This window comes from Plectropomus leopardus, chromosome 11 (genome assembly GCF_008729295.1).
Source record: "Plectropomus leopardus isolate mb chromosome 11, YSFRI_Pleo_2.0, whole genome shotgun sequence".
In the NCBI taxonomy this organism is placed as follows: Eukaryota; Metazoa; Chordata; class Actinopteri; order Perciformes; family Serranidae; genus Plectropomus; species Plectropomus leopardus.
The window spans coordinates 20,084,500-20,107,753 of record NC_056473.1 but is presented as its reverse complement, the minus strand read 5'-3'; the positions used below and the strand labels follow the sequence as shown (position 1 = coordinate 20,107,753).

The following is a 23,254-nucleotide window of genomic DNA, read 5'->3' as shown; positions in this document are numbered from 1 at the left end:
TTTTTGGAAATGCCTATTTTGACATTTTCGCCATACTATAGCCTTGCTTTTTTGGTCAGTTTTTCAACATGTTATTTTATGGGTTTTGGGGCCAATTTGGGGTGTTTTTATCAACAGTGTATACTATAACATCCCTCTATCATGTTCTAAGTGGTTTTCAGCTGTTTTTTGGAAATGTCTAATTTTGACATTTTCGCCATACTATAGCCTTGCTTTTTTGGGCATTTTTTTCAACATGCTACTTTATGGTTTTGGGCCAATTTGGGGTGTTTTTATCAACAGTGTATACTATAATAATGTCCCTCTACATGCTGTTCTAAGTGGTTTTCAGCTGTTTTTTGGAAATGTCCTAATTTTGACATTTTCGCCATACTATAGCCTTGCTTTTTTGGTCATTTTTTTCAACATGCTACTTTATGGTTTTGGGGCCAATTTGGGGTGTTTTTATCAACAGTGTATACTATAACATGCCTGTATATGCTATACTAAGTGGTTTTCAGCTGTTTTTTTGGACATTTCAAATTTTGACATTTTTGCCATACTATAGCCTTGCTTTTTTTGCAGTTTTTTCAACATGTTATTTTATGGGTTTTGGGGCCAATTTGGGATGTTTTTTTATCAACAGTGTATACTATAACATCCCTCTACATGCTATACTAAGTGGTTTTCAGCTGTTTTTTGGACAGGTCAAATTTTGACATTTTTGCCATACTATAGCCTTGCTTTTTTGGTCATTTTTCAACATGCTTATTTTATGGGGTTTTTGGGCCTGTTTCAGGATGTTTTTTTCAACAGTGTATACTATAACATCCCTCTACAGGCTGTTCTAAGTGGTTTTCAGCTGTTTTTTTGGACGGGTCAAATTTTGACATTTTCGCCATACTATAGCCTTGCTTTTTTGGTCATTTTTTCAACATGCTATTTTATGGGTTTTTGATCTGTTTTGGGGATGTTTTTTCAACAGTGCATACTATAACATCCCTCTACAGCTGCTGTTCTAAGTGGTTTTCAGCTGTTTTTTGGAAATGTCTAATTTTGACATTTTGCCATACTATAGCCTTGCTTTTTTGGTCAGTTTTTTCAACATGCTACTTTATGGTTTTGGGGCCATTTTGGGGTTTTTATCAACAGTGTATACTATAACATGCCTCTTCATGCTATACTAAGTGGTTTTCAGCTGTTTTTTGGAAATGTCAATTTTTGACATTTTCGCCATACTATAGCCTTGCTTTTTTGGTCATTTTTTTCAACATGTTATTTTTATGGGTTTTGGGCCAATTTTCGGGATGTTTTTTATCAACAGTGTATACTATAACATCCCTCTACACATGCTGTTCTAAGTGGTTTTCAGCTGCTGTTTTTTGGACGGGTCAAATTTTGACATTTTCGCCATACTATAGCCTTGCTTTTTTGGTCATTTTTTCAACATGCTATTTTTACGGTTTTTGGGCCAATTTGGGGTGTTTTTATCAACAGTGTATACTATAACATCCCTCTATATGCTGTTCTAAGTGGTTTTCACTGTTTTTTTGGACGGGTCAAATTTTGACATTTTCGCCATACTATAGCCTTGCTTTTTTGGTCATTTTTTCAACATGCTATTTTATGGGGTTTTTGGGCCTGTTCGGGGATGTTTTTTCAACAGTGTATACTATAACATCCCTCTACATGCTGTTCTAAGTGGTTTTCAGCTGTTTTTTGGAAATGTCTAATTTTGACATTTTCGCCATACTATAGCCTTGCTTTTTTGGTCAGTTTTTTAACATGTTATTTTATGGTTTTTGGGCCATTTGGGGTGTTTTTATCAACAGTGTATACTATAACATCCCTCTACATGCTGTTCTAAGTGGTTTTCAGCTGTTTTTTGGAAATGCCTAATTTTGACATTTTCGCCATACTATAGCCTTGCTTTTTTGGTCAGTTTTTCAACATGCTATTTTATGGTTTTGGGGCAAATTTGGGGTGTTTTTATCAACAGTGTATACTATAACATGCCTCTTCATGCTATACTAAGTGGTTTTCAGCTGTTTTTTTTGGAAATGTCAAATTTTGACATTTTCGCCATACTATAGCCTTGCTTTTTGGGTCATTTTTTCAACATGCTACTTTATGGTTTTTGGGCCCAATTTGGGGTGTTTTTATCAACAGTGTATACTATAACATCCCTCTCTACATGCTGTTCTAAGTGGTTTTCAGCTGTTTTTTGGAAATGCCTAATTTTGACATTTTTGCCATACTATAGCCTTGCTTTTTTGGTCATTTTTTCAACATGCTACTTTTGGTTTTTGGGCCAATTTGGGGTGTTTTTATCAACAGTGTATACTATAACATGCCTATATGCTATACTAAGTGGTTTTCAGCTGTTTTTTGGACATGGGTCAATTTTGACATTTTCGCCATACTATAGCCTTGCTTTTTTGGTCATTTTTTCAACATGTTATTTTATATGGTTTTTGGGCCAATTTGGGATTTTTTTTATCAACAGTGTATACTATAACATCCCTCTACAGGCTGTTCTAAGTGGTTTTCAGCTGTTTTTTGGAAATGTCTAATTTTGACATTTTCGCCATACTATAGCCTTGCTTTTTTGGTCAGTTTTTCAACATGTTATTTTATGGGTTTTGGGCCAATTTGGGATGTTTTTTATCAACACTGTATACTATAACATCCCTCTACATGCTGTTCTAAGTGGTTTTCAGCTGTTTTTTGGACATGTCAATTTTTGACATTTTCGCCATACTATAGCCTTGCTTTTTTGGTCAGTTTTTCAACATGCTATTTTATGGGTTTTTGGGCCAACTGTTTTTGGGATGTTTTTTTCAACACTGTATACTATAACATCCCTCTACATGCTGTTCTAAGTGGTTTTCAGCTGTTTTTTGGAAATGCCTAATTTTTGACATTTTCGCCATACTATAGCCTTGCTTTTTTGGTCAGTTTTTTCAACATGCTACTTTATGGTTTTGGGCCAATTTGGGGTGTTTTTATCAACAGTGTATACTATAACATGCCTCTTCATGCTATACTAAGTGGTTTTCAGCTGTTTTTTTGGAAATGTCAATTTTGACATTTTCGCCATACTATAGCCTTGCTTTTTTGGGTCATTTTTTCAACATGCTACTTTATGGTTTTTGGGCCAATTTGGGGTGTTTTTATCAACAGTGTATACTATAACATCCCTCTACATGCTGTTCTAAGTGGTTTTCAGCTGTTTTTTTGGACAGGTCAATTTTTGACATTTTCGCCATACTATAGCCTTGCTTTTTTGGTCATTTTTTCAACATGCTATTTTATGGGTTTTTGGTCTGTTTCAGGATGTTTTTTCAACACTGCATACTATAACATCCCTCTACAGGCTGTTCTAAGTGGTTTTCAGCTGTTTTTTGGAAATGCCTAATTTTGACATTTTGCGCCATACTATAGCCTTGCTTCTTTGGTCAGTTTTTCAACATGCTATTTTATGGTTTTTGGGCCAATTTGGGGTGTTTTTATCAACAGTGTATACTATAACATCCCTCTACAGGCTGTTCTAAGTGGTTTTCAGCTGTTTTTTGGAAATGTCAATTTTTGACATTTTTTCGCCATACTATAGCCTTGCTTTTTTGGTCATTTTTTTAACATGCTATTTTATGGGTTTTTGGCCTGTTTCGGGATGTTTTTTCAACAGTGTATACTATAACATCCCTCTATGCTGTTCTAAGTGGTTTTCAGCTGTTTTTTGGAAATGTCTAATTTTGACATTTTCGCCATACTATAGCCTTGCTTTTTTGGTCATTTTTTTTTTCAACATGCTACTTTATGGTTTTTGGGCCAATTTTGGGTGTTTTTATCAACAGTGTATACTATAACATCCCTCTGTATATGCTATACTAAGTGGTTTTCAGCTTTTTTTGGACATGTCAATTTTTGACATTTTTGCCATACTATAGCCTTGCTTTTTTGGTCATTTTTTCAACATGCTTCTTTGTGGTTTTGGGGCCAATTCGGGGTGTTTTTTATCAACAGTGTATACTATAACGTCCCTCTATATGCTGTTCTAAGTGGTTTTCAGCTGTTTTTTGGACGGGTCAAATTTTGACATTTTCGCCATACTATAGCCTTGCTTTTTTGGTCATTTTTTCAACATGCTATGTTTTATGGGTTTTTGGGGTCTGTTTCAGGATGTTTTTTCAACACTGTATACTATATAACATCCCTCTACAGGCTGTTCTAAGTGGTTTTCAGCTGTTTTTTGGAAATGCCTAATTTTGACATTTTCGCCATACTATAGCCTTGCTTTTTGGTCAGTTTTTTCAACATGCTACTTTATGGTTTTTGGGGCAAATTTGGGGTGTTTTTTATCAACAGTGTATACTATAACATGCCTCTTCATGCTATACTAAGTGGTTTTCAGCTGTTTTTTTGGAAATGTCAATTTTGACATTTTCGCCATACTATAGCCTTGCTTTTTTGGTCATTTTTTCAACATGCTATTTTTATGGTTTTTGGGCCAATTTGGGGTGTTTTTATCAACAGTGTATACTATAACATCCCTCCCTCTACATGCTGTTCTAAGTGGTTTTCAGCTGTTTTTTGGACATTTCAATTTTTGACATTTTCGCCATACTATAGCCTTGCTTTTTTGGTCATTTTTTCAACATGCTATTTTATGGGTTTTTGGTCTGTTTCAGGATGTTTTTTCAACACTGCATACTATAACATCCCTCTACAGCTGCTGTTCTAAGTGGTTTTCAGCTGTTTTTTGGAAATGCCTAATTTTGACATTTTCGCCATACTATAGCCTTGCTTTTTTTGGTCAGTTTTTCAACATGCTACTTTATGGTTTTTGGGCCAATTTGGGGTGTTTTTTTATCAACAGTGTGTACTATAACATCCCTCTACATGCTGTTCTAAGTGGTTTTCAGCTGTTTTTTTGGATGTCAATTTTTGACATTTTCGCCATACTATAGCCTTGCTTTTTTGGTCAGTTTTTTCAACATGCTATTTTATGGTTTTTTGGTCTGTTTCAGGATGCTTTTTCAACACTGCATACTATAACATCCCTCTACAGGCTGTTCTAAGTGGTTTTCAGCTGTTTTTTTGGAAATGTCTAATTTTGACATTTTCGCCATACTATAGCCTTGCTTTTTTGGTCATTTTTTCAACATGCTACTTTATGGTTTTTGGGCCAATTTTGGGTGTTTTTATCAACAGTGTATACTATAACATGCCTGTATATGCTATACTAAGTAGTTTTCAGCTGTTTTTTTTGGACATGTCAAATTTTTGACATTTTTGCCATACTATAGCCTTGCTTTTTTAGTCATTTTTTCAACATGCTTTTTTGTGGTTTTGGGGCCAATTCGGGGTGTTTTTTTATCAACAGTGTATACTATAACATCCCTCTATATGCTGTTCTAAGTGGTTTTCAGCTGTTTTTTGGACGGGTCAAATTTTGACATTTTCGCCATACTATAGCCTTGCTTTTTTGGTCATTTTTTCAACATGCTATTTTCTGGGTTTTTGGGTCTGTTTCAGGATGTTTTTTTCAACACTGCATACTATAACATCCCTCTACAGGCTGTTCTAAGTGGTTTTCAGCTGTTTTTTGGAAATGCCTAATTTTGACATTTTCGCCATACTATAGCCTTGCTTTTTGGTCAGTTTTTCAACATGCTACTTTATGGTTTTTGGGGCAAATTTGGGGTGTTTTTTATCAACAGTGTATACTATAACATGCCTCTTCATGCTATACTAAGTGGTTTTCAGCTGTTTTTTTGGAAATGTCAATTTTTGACATTTTCGCCATACTATAGCCTTGCTTTTTTGGTCATTTTTTTCAACATGCTACTTTATGGTTTTTGGGCCAATTTGGGGTGTTTTTTATCAACAGTGTATACTATAACATCCCTCTACATGCTGTTCTAAGTGGTTTTCAGCTGTTTTTTGGACATTTCAATTTTTGACATTTTCGCCATACTATAGCCTTGCTTTTTTGGTCATTTTTTCAACATGCTATTTTATGGGTTTTTGGTCTGTTTCAGGATGTTTTTTCAACACTGCATACTATAACATCCCTCTACAGGCTGTTCTAAGTGGTTTTTCAGCTGTTTTTTGGAAATGCCTAATTTTGACATTTTCGCCATACTATAGCCTTGCTTTTTTGGTCAGTTTTTCAACATGCTACTTTATGGTTTTGGGGCCAATTTTGGGTGTTTTTATCAACAGTGTATACTATAACATCCCTCTACATGCTGTTCTAAGTGGTTTTCAGCTGTTTTTTGACATGTTCAATTTTTGACATTTTCGCCATACTATAGCCTTGCTTTTTTGGTCAGTTTTTTCAACATGCTATTTTATGGTTTTTGGTCTGTTTCAGGATGGTTTTTTTTCAACACTGTATACTATAACATCCCTCTACAGGCTGTTCTAAGTGGTTTTCAGCTGTTTTTTTTGGAATGTCTAATTTTGACATTTTCGCCATACTATAGCCTTGCTTTTTTGGGTCATTTTTTCAACATGCTACTTTATGGTTTTTGGGCAATTTTGGGTGTTTTTATCAACAGTGTATACTATAACATGCCTGTATATGCTATACTAAGTAGTTTTCAGCAGCTGTTTTTTGGACATGTCAATTTTTGACATTTTTGCCATACTATAGCCTTGCTTTTTTGGTCATTTTTTCAACATGCTTATTTTATGGTTTTTGGGGCCAATTTGGGGTGTTTTTATCAACAGTGTATACTATAACGTCCCCTCTATATGCTGTTCTAAGTGGTTTTCAGCTGTTTTTTGGACGGGTCAAATTTTGACATTTTCGCATACTATAGCCTTGCTTTTTTGGTTTTTTTTTTCAACATGCTTATTTTATGGGTTTTTGGTCTGTTTCAGGATGCTTTTTCAACACTGCATACTATAACATCCCTCTACAGGCTGTTCTAAGTGGTTTTCAGCTGTTTTTTGGAAATGCCTAATTTTGACATTTTCGCCATACTATAGCCTTGCTTTTTTGGTCATTTTTTCAACATGCTATTTTATGGTTTTGGGGCAAATTTTGGGGTGTTTTTATCAACAGTGTATACTATAACATCCCTCTACATGCTGTTCTAAGTGGTTTTCAGCTGTTTTTTGGAAATGTCTAATTTTGACATTTTCGCCATACTATAGCCTTGCTTTTTTGGTCATTTTTTCAACATGCTACTTTATGGTTTTGGGGCCAATTTTTGGGGTGTTTTTATCAACAGTGTATACTATAACATGCCTCTATATGCTATACAAAGTGGTTTTTCAGCAGTTTTTTAGACAGGTCAAATTTTGACATTTTGGCCATACTATAGCCTTGCTTTTTTTGGTCAGTTTTTCAACATGCTACTTTATGGTTTTTGGGCCAATTTTGGGGTTTTTTTATCAACAGTGTATACTATAACATCCCTCTACATGCTGTTCTAAGTGGTTTTCAGCTGTTTTTTGGACGGGTCAAATTTTGACATTTTCGCATACTATAGCCTTGCTTTTTTGGTCATTTTTTCAACATGCTATTTTATGGTTTTTGGTCTGTTTCAGGATGCTTTTTCAACACTGTGCATACTATAACATGCCTCTCATGCTATACTAAGTGTTTTTTTCAGCTGTTTTTTGGACATGTCAATTTTTGACATTTTTGCCATACTATAGCCTTGCTTTTTTGGTCATTTTTCAACATGCTACTTTATGGTTTTTGGGCCAATTTGGGGTGTTTTTTATCAACAGTGTATATACTATAACATGCCTGTATATGCTATACTAAGTGGTTTTCAGCAGTTTTTTGGACATGGTCAAATTTTGACATTTTGGCCATACTATAGCCTTGCTATTTGTTCATTTTTTCAACATGTTATTTTACGGTTTTTGGGCCAATTCGGGGTGTTTTTATCAACAGTGTATACTATAACATCCCTCTACAGGCTGTTCTAAGTGGTTTTCAGCTGTTTTTTGGAAATGTCTAATTGTGACATTTTCGCCATACTATAGCCTTGCTTTTTGGGTCAGTTTTTTTAACATGTTATTTTATGGGTTTTGGGGCCAATTTGGGATGTTTTTATTAACACTGTATACCATAACATCCCTCTACATGCTGTTCTAAGTGGTTTTCAGCTGTTTTTTGGACATGTCAATTTTTGACATTTTCGCCATACTATATAGCCTTGCTTTTTTGGTCATTTTTTCAACATGCTATTTTATGGGTTTTTGGTCTGTTTCAGGATGCTTTTTCAACACTGCATACTATAACATCCCTCTACATGCTGTTCTAAGTGGTTTTCAGCTGTTTTTTGGACGGGTCTAATTTTGACATTTTCGCCATACTATAGCCTTGCTTTTTTGGGTCATTTTTTCAACATGCTATTTTATGGTTTTTGGGCCAATTTGGGGTGTTTTTATCAACAGTGTATACTATAACATCCCTCTACAGGCTGTTCTAAGTGGTTTTCAGCTGTTTTTTGGAAATGTCAATTTTTGACATTTTTGCCATACTATAGCCTTGCTTTTTGGGTCAGTTTTTTTAACATGTTATTTTAAAGGTTTTGGGGCCAATTTGGGATGTTTTTATCAACAGTGTATACTATAACATCCCTCTACATGCTGTTCTAAGTGGTTTTCAGCTGTTTTTTGGAAATGCCTAATTTTTGACATTTTCGCCATACTATAGCCTTGCTTTTTTGGGCATTTTTTCAACATGCTACTTTATGGTTTTTGGGCCAATTTGGGGTGTTTTTATCAACAGTGTATACTATAACATGTCCCTCTACATGCTATTCTAAGTGGTTTTCAGCTGTTTTTTGGAATGTCTAATTTTTGACATTTTCGCCATACTATAGCCTTGCTTTTTTGGTCAGTTTTTTAACATGTTATTTTATGGGTTTTGGGGCCAATTTGGGATGTTTTTTTATTAACACTGTATACTATAACATCCCTCTACATGCTGTTCTAAGTGGTTTTCAGCTGTTTTTTGGACATGTCAATTTTTGACATTTTCGCCATACTATAGCCTTGCTTTTTTGGTCATTTTTTCAACATGCTATTTTATGGGTTTTTGGTCTGTTTCAGGATGCTTTTTCAACACTGCATACTATAACATCCCTCTACAGGCTTCTAAGTGGTTTTCAGCTGTTTTTTGGATGGGTCATATTTTGACATTTTCGCATACTATAGCCTTGCTTTTTTGGTCAGTTTTTTAACATGCTACTTTATGGTTTTTTTGGGCCAATTTGGGGTGTTTTTTATCAACAGTGTATACTATAACATGCCTGTATATGCTGTTCTAAGTGGTTTTCAGCTGTTTTTTGGACGGGTCAAATTTTGACATTTTGGCCATACTATAGCCTTGCTATTTGGTCATTTTTTTCAACATGCTTTTTACGGTTTTTGGGCCAATTCGGGGTGTTTTTATCAACAGTGTATACTATAACATCCCTCTACATGCTGTTCTAAGTGGTTTTCAGCTGTTTTTTGGACGGGTCAAATTTTGACATTTTCGCATACTATAGCCTTGCTTTTTTGGTCATTTTTTTCAACATGCTATTTTATGGGTTTTTGGTCTGTTTCAGGATGCTTTTTCAACACTGCATACTATAACATCCCTCTACAGGCTGTTCTAAGTGGTTTTCAGCTGTTTTTTGGAAATGTCTAATTTTGACATTTTCGCCATACTATAGCCTTGCTTCTTTGGTCAGTTTTTCAACATGCTACTTTATGGTTTTGGGGCGAATTTGGGGTGTTTTTATCAACAGTGTATACTATAACATCCCTCTACAGGCTGTTCTAAGTGGTTTTTTCAGCTGTTTTTTGGACGTTTCAAATTTTGACATTTTTGCCATACTATAGCCTTGCTTTTTCGGTCATTTTTTTTCATCATGCTATTTTATGGCTTTTTGGTCTGTTTCAGGATGCTTTTTCAACACTGCATACTATAACATGCCTCTATATGCTATACTAAGTGGTTTTCAGCCGTTTTTTGGAAATGTCGATTTTTGACATTTTTGCCATACTATAGCCTTGCTTTTTGGGTCAGTTTTTCAACATGCTACTTTATGGTTTTTTTGGGCCAATTTGGGATGGGTGTTTTTCATCAACAGTGTATACTATAACATCCCTCTCCATGCTGTAGTAAGTAGTTTTCAGCTGTTTTTTGAACATGTCAATTTTTGACATTTTTGCCATACTATAGCCTTGCTTTTTGGTCATTTTTTCAACATGCTATTTTACGTTTTTTGGGCCAAATCGGGGTGTTTTTATCAACAGTGTATGCTATAACATCCCTCTACATGCTGTTCTAAGTGGTTTTCAGCTATTTTTTGAAATATCTAATTTTTGACATTTTCGCCATACTATAGCCTTGCTTTTTTGGTCATTTTTTCAACATGCTATTTTTTTATGGGTTTTTGGTCTGTTTCAGGATGTTTTTTTCAACACTGCATACTATAACATGCCTCTAAATGCTATACTAAGGAGTTTCAGCTGTTTTTTGGAAATGTCTAATTCTGACATTTTCGCCATACTATAGCCTTGCTTTTTTGGTCATTTATTTAACAGGTTTTTCTTATGGGTTTTTGGGTGCTATTTTTAGGGATTTGGGGCCATTTTTGGATTTTTTCCCAAACTGTATATACTATAACATGCTTCTACATGCTACACTTAGTAGTCTTCAGCTGTTTTTTGGACATGTCATATTTTTCCATTTTTGCCATACTATAGCCTTGCTTTTTTGGTCATTTTTTCTGTCATTTTTTCAACATTCCATTTGATGGGTTTTTGGGCTGTTTCTGGATGTTATTCCAACACTTTATTCTATAACATGCCTCTACATGCTTAACTAAGTGGCTTTCAGCTGTTTTTTGGACGTCATATTTTGACATTTTTTGCCATACTATAGTATTGCCTTTTCTGTAATTTTTTTTCATGCATGTTTTATATGGGTTTCTAGCCATTGTTTTATGTTTTTTACAAGATTGTGTACTATAATGTGTCTTGACATGCTAAAAGTCAAAGTCAAAGTCTGCTTTATTGTCAATTCTGCCATATGTACAGCACATACAGAGGATTGAAATTGTATTTCACTAGCTGCACTGTTGGTCTTAAAGAAATGCAAACATCTTTCAAGTCTAAAAAAAAACAAAAAGCAGAAAGGGCATGCGACATAAGAAATATTTACAACGGAAATAAACATTAATAACAACTAACAACTAAGGCACATACGAGGTTAAAGTTTTCAAGTTTTCAAGTGTTCTGCTTGAAGTGATCAAGTGTTACAGTGTTCTTCAGTGCAAGGGAGAGTAGTCCAGTGCTGCATTAAGTGACTGGTGTAGCCCCTGAATTCAGTGGAACAGTTTTTCTGGGGACGACCGAGTTCAGTTTTTTGAATTGGCAGCTGGGGGAGTCAAGGTCCAGAGATTTCGTGTCCAGAGGGCAAATGGAGGAGAGGGGGTAGAGCAGGGAGAGAGTTCAGCTTCCTGAGAGCGTGGTGGAAGAAACAGTCCTTGAGTCTGGTGGTCCTGGCCCAAAGCTCCGCAGTCTCCTCCCCAATGGCAGCAGAATGAAGAAGCTGTGAGCCCCGGTGAGTGGGATCACCCACAATACAGAGGGCTTTGTGGGTGAGGAGGGTGCTATAAATGTCCTGAAGAGAGTGGACAGAGAGACCGACAATCTTCTCAGCTGCTCTCACTATGCGCTGGAGGGTCTTGCTGCAGGACGCGGTGCAGGCGCCCTACCACACAGTGATGCAGCTGGTCAGGATGCTCTCAATGGTGCCTCTGTAAAACGGTGCATATATGATGGCTCTGGCTCTTCTCAATTTCCTGACAAAAGAACGCATTACTATGTGGGTTTCAGCTGTTTTTTGGACATGTCATACTTTAACATTTTTCGCCATACTATAGTCTTGCTTTTTGGTCATTTTTTTGACATGCTATTTCATGGGGGTTTGGGCCAATTCTGGATGTCTTTTCACACTGTATACTAAAACATGCCTACATGCTATACTGAGTGCTTTTCGCTTTTTTTCGGACAGGTCAAATTTTTACATTTTGACCGTACTATAGCCTTGCTTTTTGGTCATTTTTTCAACATGCTATTTTACGGTTTTTTGTGCCAAATCGGGGTGTTTTTATCAACAGTGTATACTATAACATCCTCTACATGCTGTTCTAAGTGGTTTTTAGCTGTTTTTTGGACGTTTCAAATTTTGACATTTTTGCCATACTATAGCCTTGCTTTTTTGGTCAGTTTTTCAACATGCTATTTTATGGTTTTTGGGCCAATTCGGGATGTTTTTTCAACAGTGTATACTATAACATCCCTCCACATGCTATTCTAAGTGGTTTTCAGCTGTTTTTTTGGACGGGTCATATTTTGACATTTTCGCCATACTATAGCCTTGCTTTTTTGGTCATTTTTTCAACATGCTATTTTACGGTTTTTTGGGCCAAATCGGGGTGTTTTTATCAACAGTGTATGCTATAACATCCCTCTCTACATGCTGTTCTAAGTGGTTTTCAGCTGTTTTTTGGAATTTCAAATTTTGACATTTTTGCCATACTATAGCCTTGCTTTTTTGGTCATTTTTTCAACATGCTTATTTTATGGTTTTTGGGCCAATTCGGGGTGTTTTTATCAACAGTGTATACTATAACGTCCCTCTACATGCTGTTCTAAGTGGTTTTCAGCTGATTTTTGGAATGTCAAATTTTGACATTTTCGCCATACTATAGCCTTGCTTTTTTGGTCAGTTTTTTTCAACATGCTACTTTATGGTTTTTGGGCCAATTCGGGGTGGTTTTATCAACAGTGTATATACGTCCCTTTAACATGCTGTATGTGCTATACTAAGGTTTTCAGCTATTTTTTGGACATGTCAAATTTTGACATTTTTGCCATACTATAGCCTTGCTTTTTTGGTCATTTTTTCAACATGCTATTTTATGGTTTTTGGGGTTTCGGGATGCTTTTTATCAACTGTATCTATAACATGCCCTACATGCTGTTCTAAGTGGTTTTCAGCTGTTTTTTGGAAATGTCAATTTTGACATTTTCGCCATACTATAGCCTTGCTTTTTTGGTCATTTTTTCAACATGCTATTTTATGGTTTTGGGGCCAATTCGGGATGTTTTTTTCAACACTGTATACTATAACATGCCTCTAAATGCTATACTAAGTGGTTTTCAGCTGTTTTTTGGAAATGTCTAATTTTTGACATTTTCGCCATACTATAGCCTTGCTTTTTTGGTCATTTTTTCAACATGCTATTTTATGGGTTTTTGGGCTGTTTCGGGATGTTTTTACACAACATGTTTACTATAGCATCCCTCTAAATGCTATACTAAGTGGTTTTCAGCTGTTTTTTGGAAATGTCTAATTTTGACTTTTTCGCCATACTATAGCCTTGCTTTTTTGGTCATTTTTTCAACATGCTATTTTATTTGGTTTTTTGGGCCTGTTTCGGGATGTTTTTATCAACAGTGTATACTATAACATCCCTCTAAATGCTGTTACTAAGTGGTTTTCAGCTTTTTTTGGACATGTCAAATTTTGACATTTTCGCCATACTATAGCCTTGCTTTTTTGGTCATTTTTTCAACATGCTATTTATGGTTTTTTGGGCCAATTCGGGATGTTTTTTCAACACTGTATACTACAACATGCCTCTACATGCTATACTAAGTGGTTTTCAGCTATTTTTTGGACATGTCAATTTTGACATTTTTGCCATACTATAGCCTTGCTGTTTTTGGTCATTTTTTCAACATGCTATTTTATGGGTTTTTGGCCAATTTGGGATGTTTTTTCAACACTGTATACTATAACATGCCTCTACATGCTATATATTAAGTGTTTCAGCTGCATTTTTTGGACATGTCAAATTTTTGACATTTTTGCCATACTATAGCCTTGCTTTTTTGGGTCATTTTTCAACATGCTATTTTATGGTTTTTGGGCCAATTCAGGGTGTTTTTTATCAACAGTGTGTATACTATAACATCCCTCTACATGCTGTTATAATAAGTGGTTTTCAGCTGTTTTTTGGAAATGTCAATTTTTGACATTTTCGCCATACTATAGCCTTGCTTTTTTGGTCATTTTTTCAACATGCTACTTTATGGTTTTTGGGCCAATTTGGGGTGTTTTTATCAACAGTGTATACTATAACATGCCTGTATGTGCTATACTAAGAAGTTTTCAGCTATTTTTTGGACATGTCAATTTTTGACATTTTCGCCATACTATAGCCTTGCTTTTTGGGTCAGTTTTTCAACATGCTATTTTATGTTTTTTGGGCCAATTCGGGATGTTTTTATCAACACTGTATCCTATAATATCCTTCTGAATGCTATATTAAGTTGTTTTATGCAGTTTTTTGGACATGTCAAATTTTGACATTTTTGCCATACTATAGCCTTGCTTTTTTGGTCATTTTTTCAACATGCTATTTTATGGTTTTTGGGCCAATTCGGGATGTTTTTATCAACAGTGTATACTATAACATCCCTCCACATGCTGTTCTAAGTGGTTTTCAGCTGTTTTTTAGAAATGTCTAATTTTGACTTTTTCGCCATACTATAGCCTTACTTTTTTGGTAAATTTTTCAACATGCTATTATTTGGTTTTTTGGTCTGTTTCAGGATGCTTTCTCAACACTGCACACTATAACATCCCTCTACATGCTGTTCTTAGTGGTTTTCAGCTGTTTTTTGGACATTTCAAATATTGACATTTTTGCCATACTATAGCCTTGCTTTTTTGGTCATTTTTTCAACATGCTACTTTATGGTTTTTGGGCCAATTCGGGATGATTTTATCAACAGTGTTTACTATAACATCCCTCTACATGCTGTTCTAAGTGGTTTTCAGCTTTTTACTGGACGGGTCAAATTTTGACATTTTCGCCATACTATAGCCTTGCTTTTTTGGTCATGTTTTCAACATGCTATTTCATGGGTTTTGGGGCCAATTCGGGATGTTTTTTCAACACTGTATACCATAACAACCATCTACATGCTATACCAAGTGGTTTTCAGCAGTTTTTTGGACGGGTCAAATTTTGACATTTTTGCCATACTATAGCCTTGCTGTTTTAGTCATTTTTGCAACATGCTATTTTATGGGTTTTTGGTCTGTTTCAGGATGCTTTTTCAACACAGCATACTATAACATGCCTCTTTATGCTATACTACGTAGTTTTCAGCTATTTTTTGGACATATCAATTTTTGACATTATCGCCATACTATAGCCTTGCTTTTGGGTCATTTTTTCAACATGCTACTTTATGGTTTTTGAGTCAATTTGGGGTGTTTTTATCAACAGTGCATACTATAACATCCCTCTACATGCTATACTAAGTGGTTTTCAGCCGTTTTTTGGACAGGTCAAATTGTTACATTTTCCATACTAGCCTTGCTTTTTTGGTCATTTTTTCAACGTGGTTTTTTGTGGGTTTTTGGGCCGTTTTGGGGTAATTTTGGGGCCGTTTTTGGATGTATTTTGAACACCGTATACTATAACATGCCTCTACATGCTATGCTAAGTGGTTTTCAGCTGTGTTTTGGACATGACACATTGTGACATTTTTTGCCATCTAGCCTTTTCTGTCATTTTCTTGTCATGCTATTTTATTTGATGTTTTTTCAGGAGTCTATACTATTACGCACCTTGATATGCTATACTAAGTGGTTTTCAGTTGTTTATTGGACATGTCATATTTTGACATTTTTCGCCATACTATAGTATTGTATTTCCTGTAATTTTTTCGTCATGCTATTTCATGATGTTTCTGACCGTTTTTGGATCAGGCCGCAGCCCCCGCTTTCAAAAACAGTGGTAATGCATGCCATCAAACGTCATGAAAAAGGTCATAATATAGTCCGTCGTCAAAAATATGAAAAACAGTCATAGTATAGTATGTCATCCAAAATCAAGATAAATCGTTTTAGTACAGTATATCATCCAAAATCTTGAATTATCGTCAAAGTATGTCGTCAAAAATCATTAAAACATGTCATAGTATAGCCTATTGCCAAAAATCATGATAGTTTGTAATAAAAAATAATGAAAAAAACAGTCATAGTATGGTTTGTCATCAGAAATCATCCAAAAAACAAAGTATGTTCAGATATCTTAAATTCACACACGAGGTATTCTCTCATATTTTACCTCATTCATGTAACTCAACTCTTCTCTCTCTGTTCCAGAATCCTTAGAAATTATCGCCACAGCAGCTACTCATTCCAACAGCGCCATACGAAAATCTGTAAGTACAAGAAATTTTTAAACCATTTTCTCATGAGACAGAATCTCCTGGACACAATGCCGTATAAAATGCCAAATACTCTATTTAGGAGAATCTAAAGAAACTGATGGAGATATACGAGATGCTGGGTGAGGAGGAGGACATTGTGAACCCCTCTAACGAGTTCATCAAGGAGGGCCATATTTTGAAGCTGGCAGCCAGGAACACGTCAGCCATGGAGCGATACCTCTTCCTGGTGAGAGAAACTGTTGAGCACAAACACATCTTATCTAATGAGGGGATGCTGCAGAGAAACATGCTGAGGTGAGACTGTCTGCACGGGTCAAAGTGAGTCCGAGCCAGGAGCACCTCGGCAGGAGAGTACATTGGGGGCACATGAACACACCTCTCTTAATTACTGATATTGCCAGATGATGTGATTAAGTTCGAGCTATTTCTTTTTAGTTTCTGGCTGAATATGTCCCATTTGTGTAATTCACCTGCAAAATTTGGGACATCCCCATTTTGGAAGAAAATAATGCCAGAAACTAAAATAGCACTGATCCATACTTAACACAAACTTCTGCTTCTTTTTTTCTGGCAGTTTAACAACATGCTGTTGTACTGCGTGCCCAAATTCAGTCTGGGGGGGACAAAGTACACGGTGAGGACGCGGATCGGCATTGACGGCATGAAGGTTCTGGAAACGACCAATGAGGACTACCCTCATACCTTCCAGGTGTCGGGGAAGGAGAGGATGCTGGAGCTACAAGCCAGGTATGTTTTATGTTGAAGTACGTTTTTTTCCTTTTAAAATGTCCTTTTTGCTCACTGTAAAAATGTGCAAAAACAGCCAAGCCTCACACACGAGTATATAATTGTATGTAATTTGTACCTTATACTGTATAATTTTACGCATATATATATAAATTAGCTCACTTAAGCTCCACATTTAAATCTCGTATATCTCTAAATACTCTGTGGCCACAGCTAAACTGCTATGTTGGTTTCACTTGGTTTAAAAGTGGAACAGAAAGACAGTCACATTAAGTTCTGGCTTTACATACATGTACGTTTCAATGCTTATTCTGTCATTTTTTCTCAGCTCGGAGCAGGACAAGGCTGACTGGATTAAGGTACATTTAGTACAGTCACAATAACTTTATTCCTTTACATGATTATATGTGTTTTAGGGTAAAAAGTCACACAATGTTTTTCTCCCTCAGGCTTTCCAGAAGACTATTGAGATCTTCCAACAGAAAAACGAGTCATTCAAGAACGCACTGAAAGATGTGGAGCAAGTGTCGGTCAGTGTCACATCAAAGCTGTACACACAGTTTAACAGTCGACAGCGTCTGAGCTGTTTCACTGAGTCTGTTTTTATTTTGCTCTAGAATGCAGAGCTGGGGAAACGCGCCCCTCGCTGGATCCGCGACAATGAAGTGACGATGTGTATGAAGTGTAAAGAGCCTTTTAATGCTCTGACGCGGCGGAGACACCACTGCAGAGCCTGCGGCTATGTAAGTAATCTCGATGCTGTTATGTCATGCATAATGCATGTACAATAATGTGTGAGAGTATCCATGGAGGTGGTTTAGTACACATTCAGAGCTCAAGAGATGCAGATTGAACATGAGAAGATGTTGAATTTTCTGATGCTGAACATCAAACAAATAAAGGATTCAACAAAGACTGAACTGAAAACAGGGACTTAAATACAAACCAGAGTGATGAGAGGATGCAGGTGGAGAACAAGGGTGTAGAAGCTCAGGTGAGGCTGAACAGGCAGGGAGCTGATTGGCTGAGAGAAACTGAGGAGCAGGGGAGGACTGAAGACGCTGATGCAGGGCCGGTATGTAGCTGGGTAAATGAAGGAAAAGCAGCAAAGGAAGGAAATACCAGAGACTTGAAACCCAAAAAACAAGAAATATAGCAATATCCTTAATAATAAGCCAACACATTGAAAACAAAGTCAGACTTTCTAATAACCCTCTCCCCAATTTTTAACATAAACTTTTGGATTTTAGTGCAAGATTTTACTTGTACAGTAAGAACACTCTCATAAATACATTTTCTTATTTTGCATTGGCAAAAATGAGTGCTTGTCAGTTACAAAACCTTCATCAGCGTAATATTAAGACCTGTGAGTGCCCTGCTATTTTTCACTGTCATTTTTACAGTTCCCAGTACAATGGAACAATTATGGATAATATGTGAGCTTTCAGTAAGGAAGTTTGAGCACTCTTCAATGTTAGAGTGCCACTGTCCTCATAAAAATATGTATTTTTTTAGAGTCCAAAAATGCTAAATTTGTAATAGAAACATTACCAATTTGATTCTAGCAAGTGACATTTATTGTAAATTATTCCGTCCCTCTCTCCTGCCATTTTCTTTCTCCCCTTTTAACTGTCTGCTAGCAATCAAATGCAAAGTACCTCCAAAAAGGCCTGAATAATTCAATAAAACTGTAGCTTAAATTCAGTGATGCTCAAAAATACTTTTTTTTTAAAGAGTGGTAAGGCTGTCCCAAATACCATTTTCTGAGCTGCAGAGCTTCGGCATTGATCAACAGCAAATAATCTGAGCTTTGGTCTCAGGGGACAAACACTGTGCCTACTTATACCTTGCGCGGCAGAGCTTTACCGTCAGAGAGAATGCGCTTCACGGCTTCACAGTCAGGTGGGGAGAAACCAAGCGCCTCACAGATGAGGGAGGATGAAGGGGATGGAACACTGACCCCTGAGAGAGAGAGAGAAAGAATAAATAAATAGAAAATAAAATAAAAAATAGCATAATACCTAAATTGAAAACCAAATACCTACCCGATTAACAAATACCCAAATAGCTGAATATTTGGCTCTGTGAGAGTGACGAAGATCGCCTCTTCTTCTTTCTTACAGGTGGTGTGCTGGAAGTGTTCAGACAACAAGGTGGCGCTTGAATATGACGGCAACAAAGTGAACAAAGTCTGCAGAGACTGCTTCTCCATCCTGACTGGAGAAAGGATAACCGAGGGCAGGAAGAAGGGCATCCTGGAGGTGAAGAGGATACTTTGATGCTTTCATAAATACATGAGGGATCCCCATAAGGGTTTTCTAAATAAGAAGTTAATTGACATCGATAGGCAGACGTGCTTCAGTGATCTTGTGCTAACTTGCGGTCATCCTCCCTGTGCAGATCGAGGCGGCTCAGTTCAGCGGCAGCAGCATCATGTGTGGCTTCCTGCAGTACTGTGAGAAGAACAAACCCTGGCAGAAGGTGTGGTGCGTCATCCCCGAGAAGGAGTGCCTGGTGCTCTATCTCTACGGAGCTCCGCAGGTAAAATACCAAGTAAATGAAGCACTTATTACTGGTATGCTTTAAAAAATCCACCCATGCAGACGACATTCTCTCTCTGTCCCTGATTGTTCCCCTCAGGATGTAAAGGCCCAGTGTACTATACCCCTCCTGGGATACTGCGTGGACGACAGCGCCCGGCCCACAGACCCTCCGGCCAGCTTTCGCCTCTCTCAGTCCAAGTCCATCCACAACTTTGCTGCTGAATCCGAGGAGCTTAAACAGCGCTGGCTCAAAGTGATTCGAGTGGCAGTAGTGGGAGAGATGCCAGAATGCCCTCAAACCAACGACGCCAACACGATGGACAACAACAACACACAAGAAGTGGGTACCGATAGCTCATAAAGGCGTTTTTTCGACAAGCAAGCTGCTGTTGGATTGCTCAAGACAAGACAGGAAGTGCAGGTGTATACTGCACGCACAAAATATAAAATGCACACCCTCCATGCTGTCCTCAAACCTTAAAGACAAAGTGGAAAAATCAGTGCTGGATAAGCTGCCTTTTATTGCCACTCTCCTGTTTCTTTGTGGATTTTCTCACAGGAGGACTTTTGATTTTCTGTTGGAGCTGTGCTGGATTACTAAAGGACATGTCGGGTGGAATCACTACGAGAGCAGAGGGGCCTCGGGATTGATTGACTTCCTCAAACAGCCACTATGAAGGACAGCACAAAAACTCTTCATAGAATTTTAAACTACGTCAGCTCCTCTTGAGCCAGTGGACAGACGTACACAGCGCCCTGTACAGGATGTGAATCAAAGCAAAGGACGGTGCAAACTGAAGTCTGGTGCTGAAACTCGAGTCTGTGTACATGTACAGTATAAATGTTTTTTTTTCTTCTTATCAAAAAAAAAGGAATTATGTTTTTATGTACAGAAATCAATCCCACACTTTGTTTTGATAACATAGAAAACATCTAAGTACGCTATAAAATATTTACAGTATTTTGTCCTTTTATTTGCTTGATCCACAACTGGGAAAATCATCATGTGGTTAGATATCGATGGTCTCATCTCCCTCTCTCATCCTTCAGTGAAAATGTATCAACTGTCTAATCAAAGTCTGGATGCATGTTGGCTGATATGTCTGCTTTGCACCTGTCCTATAGTGGTTTTGTATTAAATCAAACCAGTTCTAATTTAAACCTGGTTTGATTTGCAAATTAGTCTAGGCAGCTGACCATAGAAGAAATGAATAGTCCCTTAAGGTTTTTCCATCGTATGGCAATTCATATTGTGATCCATTTTCAAGAAAACTGGTCAAAATTGAAGCAGCTTAAAAAACACTCCTACAATTCCTAATGCAGCTCAATAATGACATAAGTTGGGCCTTCACTGCCTGTGAAATACCAAGTTTTCTGCCAGATTTGAAGTCTTGCACTCAAACTCAAGATAACCTAATGATGTCATAACAAAGCTCCCTGCTGAGCCACAAAAGTTTTCACATCTGTCCATGACAAGTTGGGGAGGAAGTATTCAGGCCCTTAACTTAAGTAAAAGTACTACCACCACACTGTAAAAATAGTCAAACTAGTAAAAGTTCTGCATTGAAAATGTTACTTACGTAAAAGCATGTAAGTACAATCAGGGAAAGGTATTTAAGTATAAATAGTAAACCAACTCAATGTGAAAAAATTCACTTCAATTTAATAAATTAACACAGTAAAAAGGAAAGCAACAACTCTAGAAACTACAGTTACTAAATAATAGTGGAGTAAAAACTACAAAAACGCACCTTTGAAGTACAGTAGAAGAAAAAAGTGGCATGAGATTTAAATACTCAAGTAAAAGTACGTCAAATTTGTGCTTAAATACAATACTTGAGTAAATGCATTTAGCTGTATTCCACCACTGATGACAAGTAAAGTAATATGATGTATTTAATCTGTGGAGTGCCCCTTTAAATGTCAAGCGACTTCAGCAGAAACAACATAACAAGGTCACAAGGTCTCCGTGGTCTCACAATATGTATTGTCATACTTTGCCCAACCCTGTAGCCCAGACAGTGCCGTTTATTTTAAAATGCCGTACTGCAATCATGTGTATTCTAACCTGGATGATGGTAATTCATGTGTAAAACTGAGGATGAATGGTAAATGCTTGTCATGGACCTTAATTCATGTGCAGAAAGATGAACGGGGATCTTCAGGTTTTCTATTTAGATGCAAAACAATCACAAATATAGTAAGCTGGTGCGAGAAATGTAAATGTGTTTTTAATGCTGTAATTAATTTTATTATTTAAAGTAATTTATAGAGTATGAAAAGCATGATCTGTTAAAAGTAGCACAAATTTGTTCCCTGACTGTCAACTCAGAAGCGCAGTAGGTAGATCTTTTTATTTTTCTGAGAGATGTTTTTCCACTAACTCATCAAACGTGTCACCTTCGGTTCTTCAGTGTGACAGCAGCCATTCCCAGCGCAGGACGGAGTGTGTGTATTCACATGAATGTGTTTGCAGCGTTATTCCCTGTGCTCGATGCTGGTGCTCACCGCAGTCTTATCCCCCAGAACTCTTTCCCCTCCTCAGTACTCAAATAAAGAGAAGAGCACAAAACTTCCCTGTCTGTAAGATCTGAATGTATATCCAGATTTTTATGTCTCTAATCCCCCTCCCCAAAGGTTTGAGAATCTACGCACTTTACAGTCGCATAAAGTGCACCTTCAAGGAAAATAAAAAGAGATTAAATACGATCTAGCTTGTTTGTAATGTTACACTGCTGCTTGAATGACTTGCCCTGTGTGTTATCATAGCCTGTAAAATCTGAAAGTTTGGTGTTACTTAAAAAAAAATAGGAAACAGACAGCCTTTAAAAAGGTGAGCAAATATAACCATTGGCTTTAAGTCGTGTTTGCTTTATATCTTATTACAATTTAACTAAAACTTAGTTGCATTTACTTAATTTAGTGAAGTTGTTGCAACTTAAAAATACAGTGAGGTTCACTTTTTTTCTGTTAGAAACTTAAGTAAACCAAGTTAGTCTTACTTAAGTTTTATGTATTTTGTTTCATGTCAAAGGAATTTTTAATGCCTCTGATTTTGCATGTGGAGTTAGAATTTCTGCAAGTTCTGTTTTATTAATTAAAGTAAATACAACCAAATATTAAGTAAAATTAACATTTAGATATAAAGCAAACATAACTGAAGACTAATAGTTATATTTAGTGAACCATATCTACTTATATCCGTTTGTTTGGGGTTTTTTTTTTTAAGTAACACCGACTCGTCAGATTTTACAGTGTAGCGATTTAAACCAGTAAGACACTTCTGGTCAGACCAGTCATTGTGATACTACTTTCACAAAGAAACGTCTTGTTTTGGTTCCCTGTTTTGCTTCTCCTGATAAGAAATTTTTCACAATGAGTCACCTCAGACAAGCACGTAAAAATAAGTTTGGTCAGTAGTTGTTTGCTGACATGTTAATCCCTCTGAAGAAAACATGGTGACACAACGACAAAATACCAACAAAGTGAAAATGTCACTGGAGGGATTTTTCTATTCATACACTTTTCTCACCTGAGTGCATGTGAGCAATCCACTTTTTTCACTATGACATTTTTGACATCCTATTCTATGACTTTTTTTACTTACTATACTAAGACTTTTTTTGGCATACTATTCTATGATATATATATATGTATTTTTTTTTACCTATTATACCAAGACATTTTGAAATACTGTG

General features: G+C 36.6%; 1 protein-coding gene across 1 annotated transcript in view; it reads left to right on the top strand.

The window, feature by feature from the left end:
• Window positions 1-22,265, top strand: part of fgd4a (FYVE, RhoGEF and PH domain containing 4a) — an 82,429-nt gene extending 60,164 nt beyond the window's left edge. The window contains exons 10-18 of the mRNA XM_042495951.1: window positions 16,199-16,257; window positions 16,346-16,492; window positions 16,841-17,013; window positions 17,342-17,372; window positions 17,463-17,543; window positions 17,631-17,756; window positions 19,137-19,274; window positions 19,414-19,554; window positions 19,654-22,265. Coding sequence (XP_042351885.1) covers window positions 16,199-16,257; window positions 16,346-16,492; window positions 16,841-17,013; window positions 17,342-17,372; window positions 17,463-17,543; window positions 17,631-17,756; window positions 19,137-19,274; window positions 19,414-19,554; window positions 19,654-19,917 — 1,160 coding nt within the window. The 3' untranslated portion in view covers window positions 19,918-22,265. The remainder of the gene's footprint in view (window positions 1-16,198; window positions 16,258-16,345; window positions 16,493-16,840; window positions 17,014-17,341; window positions 17,373-17,462; window positions 17,544-17,630; window positions 17,757-19,136; window positions 19,275-19,413; window positions 19,555-19,653) is intronic.
• Window positions 22,266-23,254: the final 989 nt, after the last annotated feature.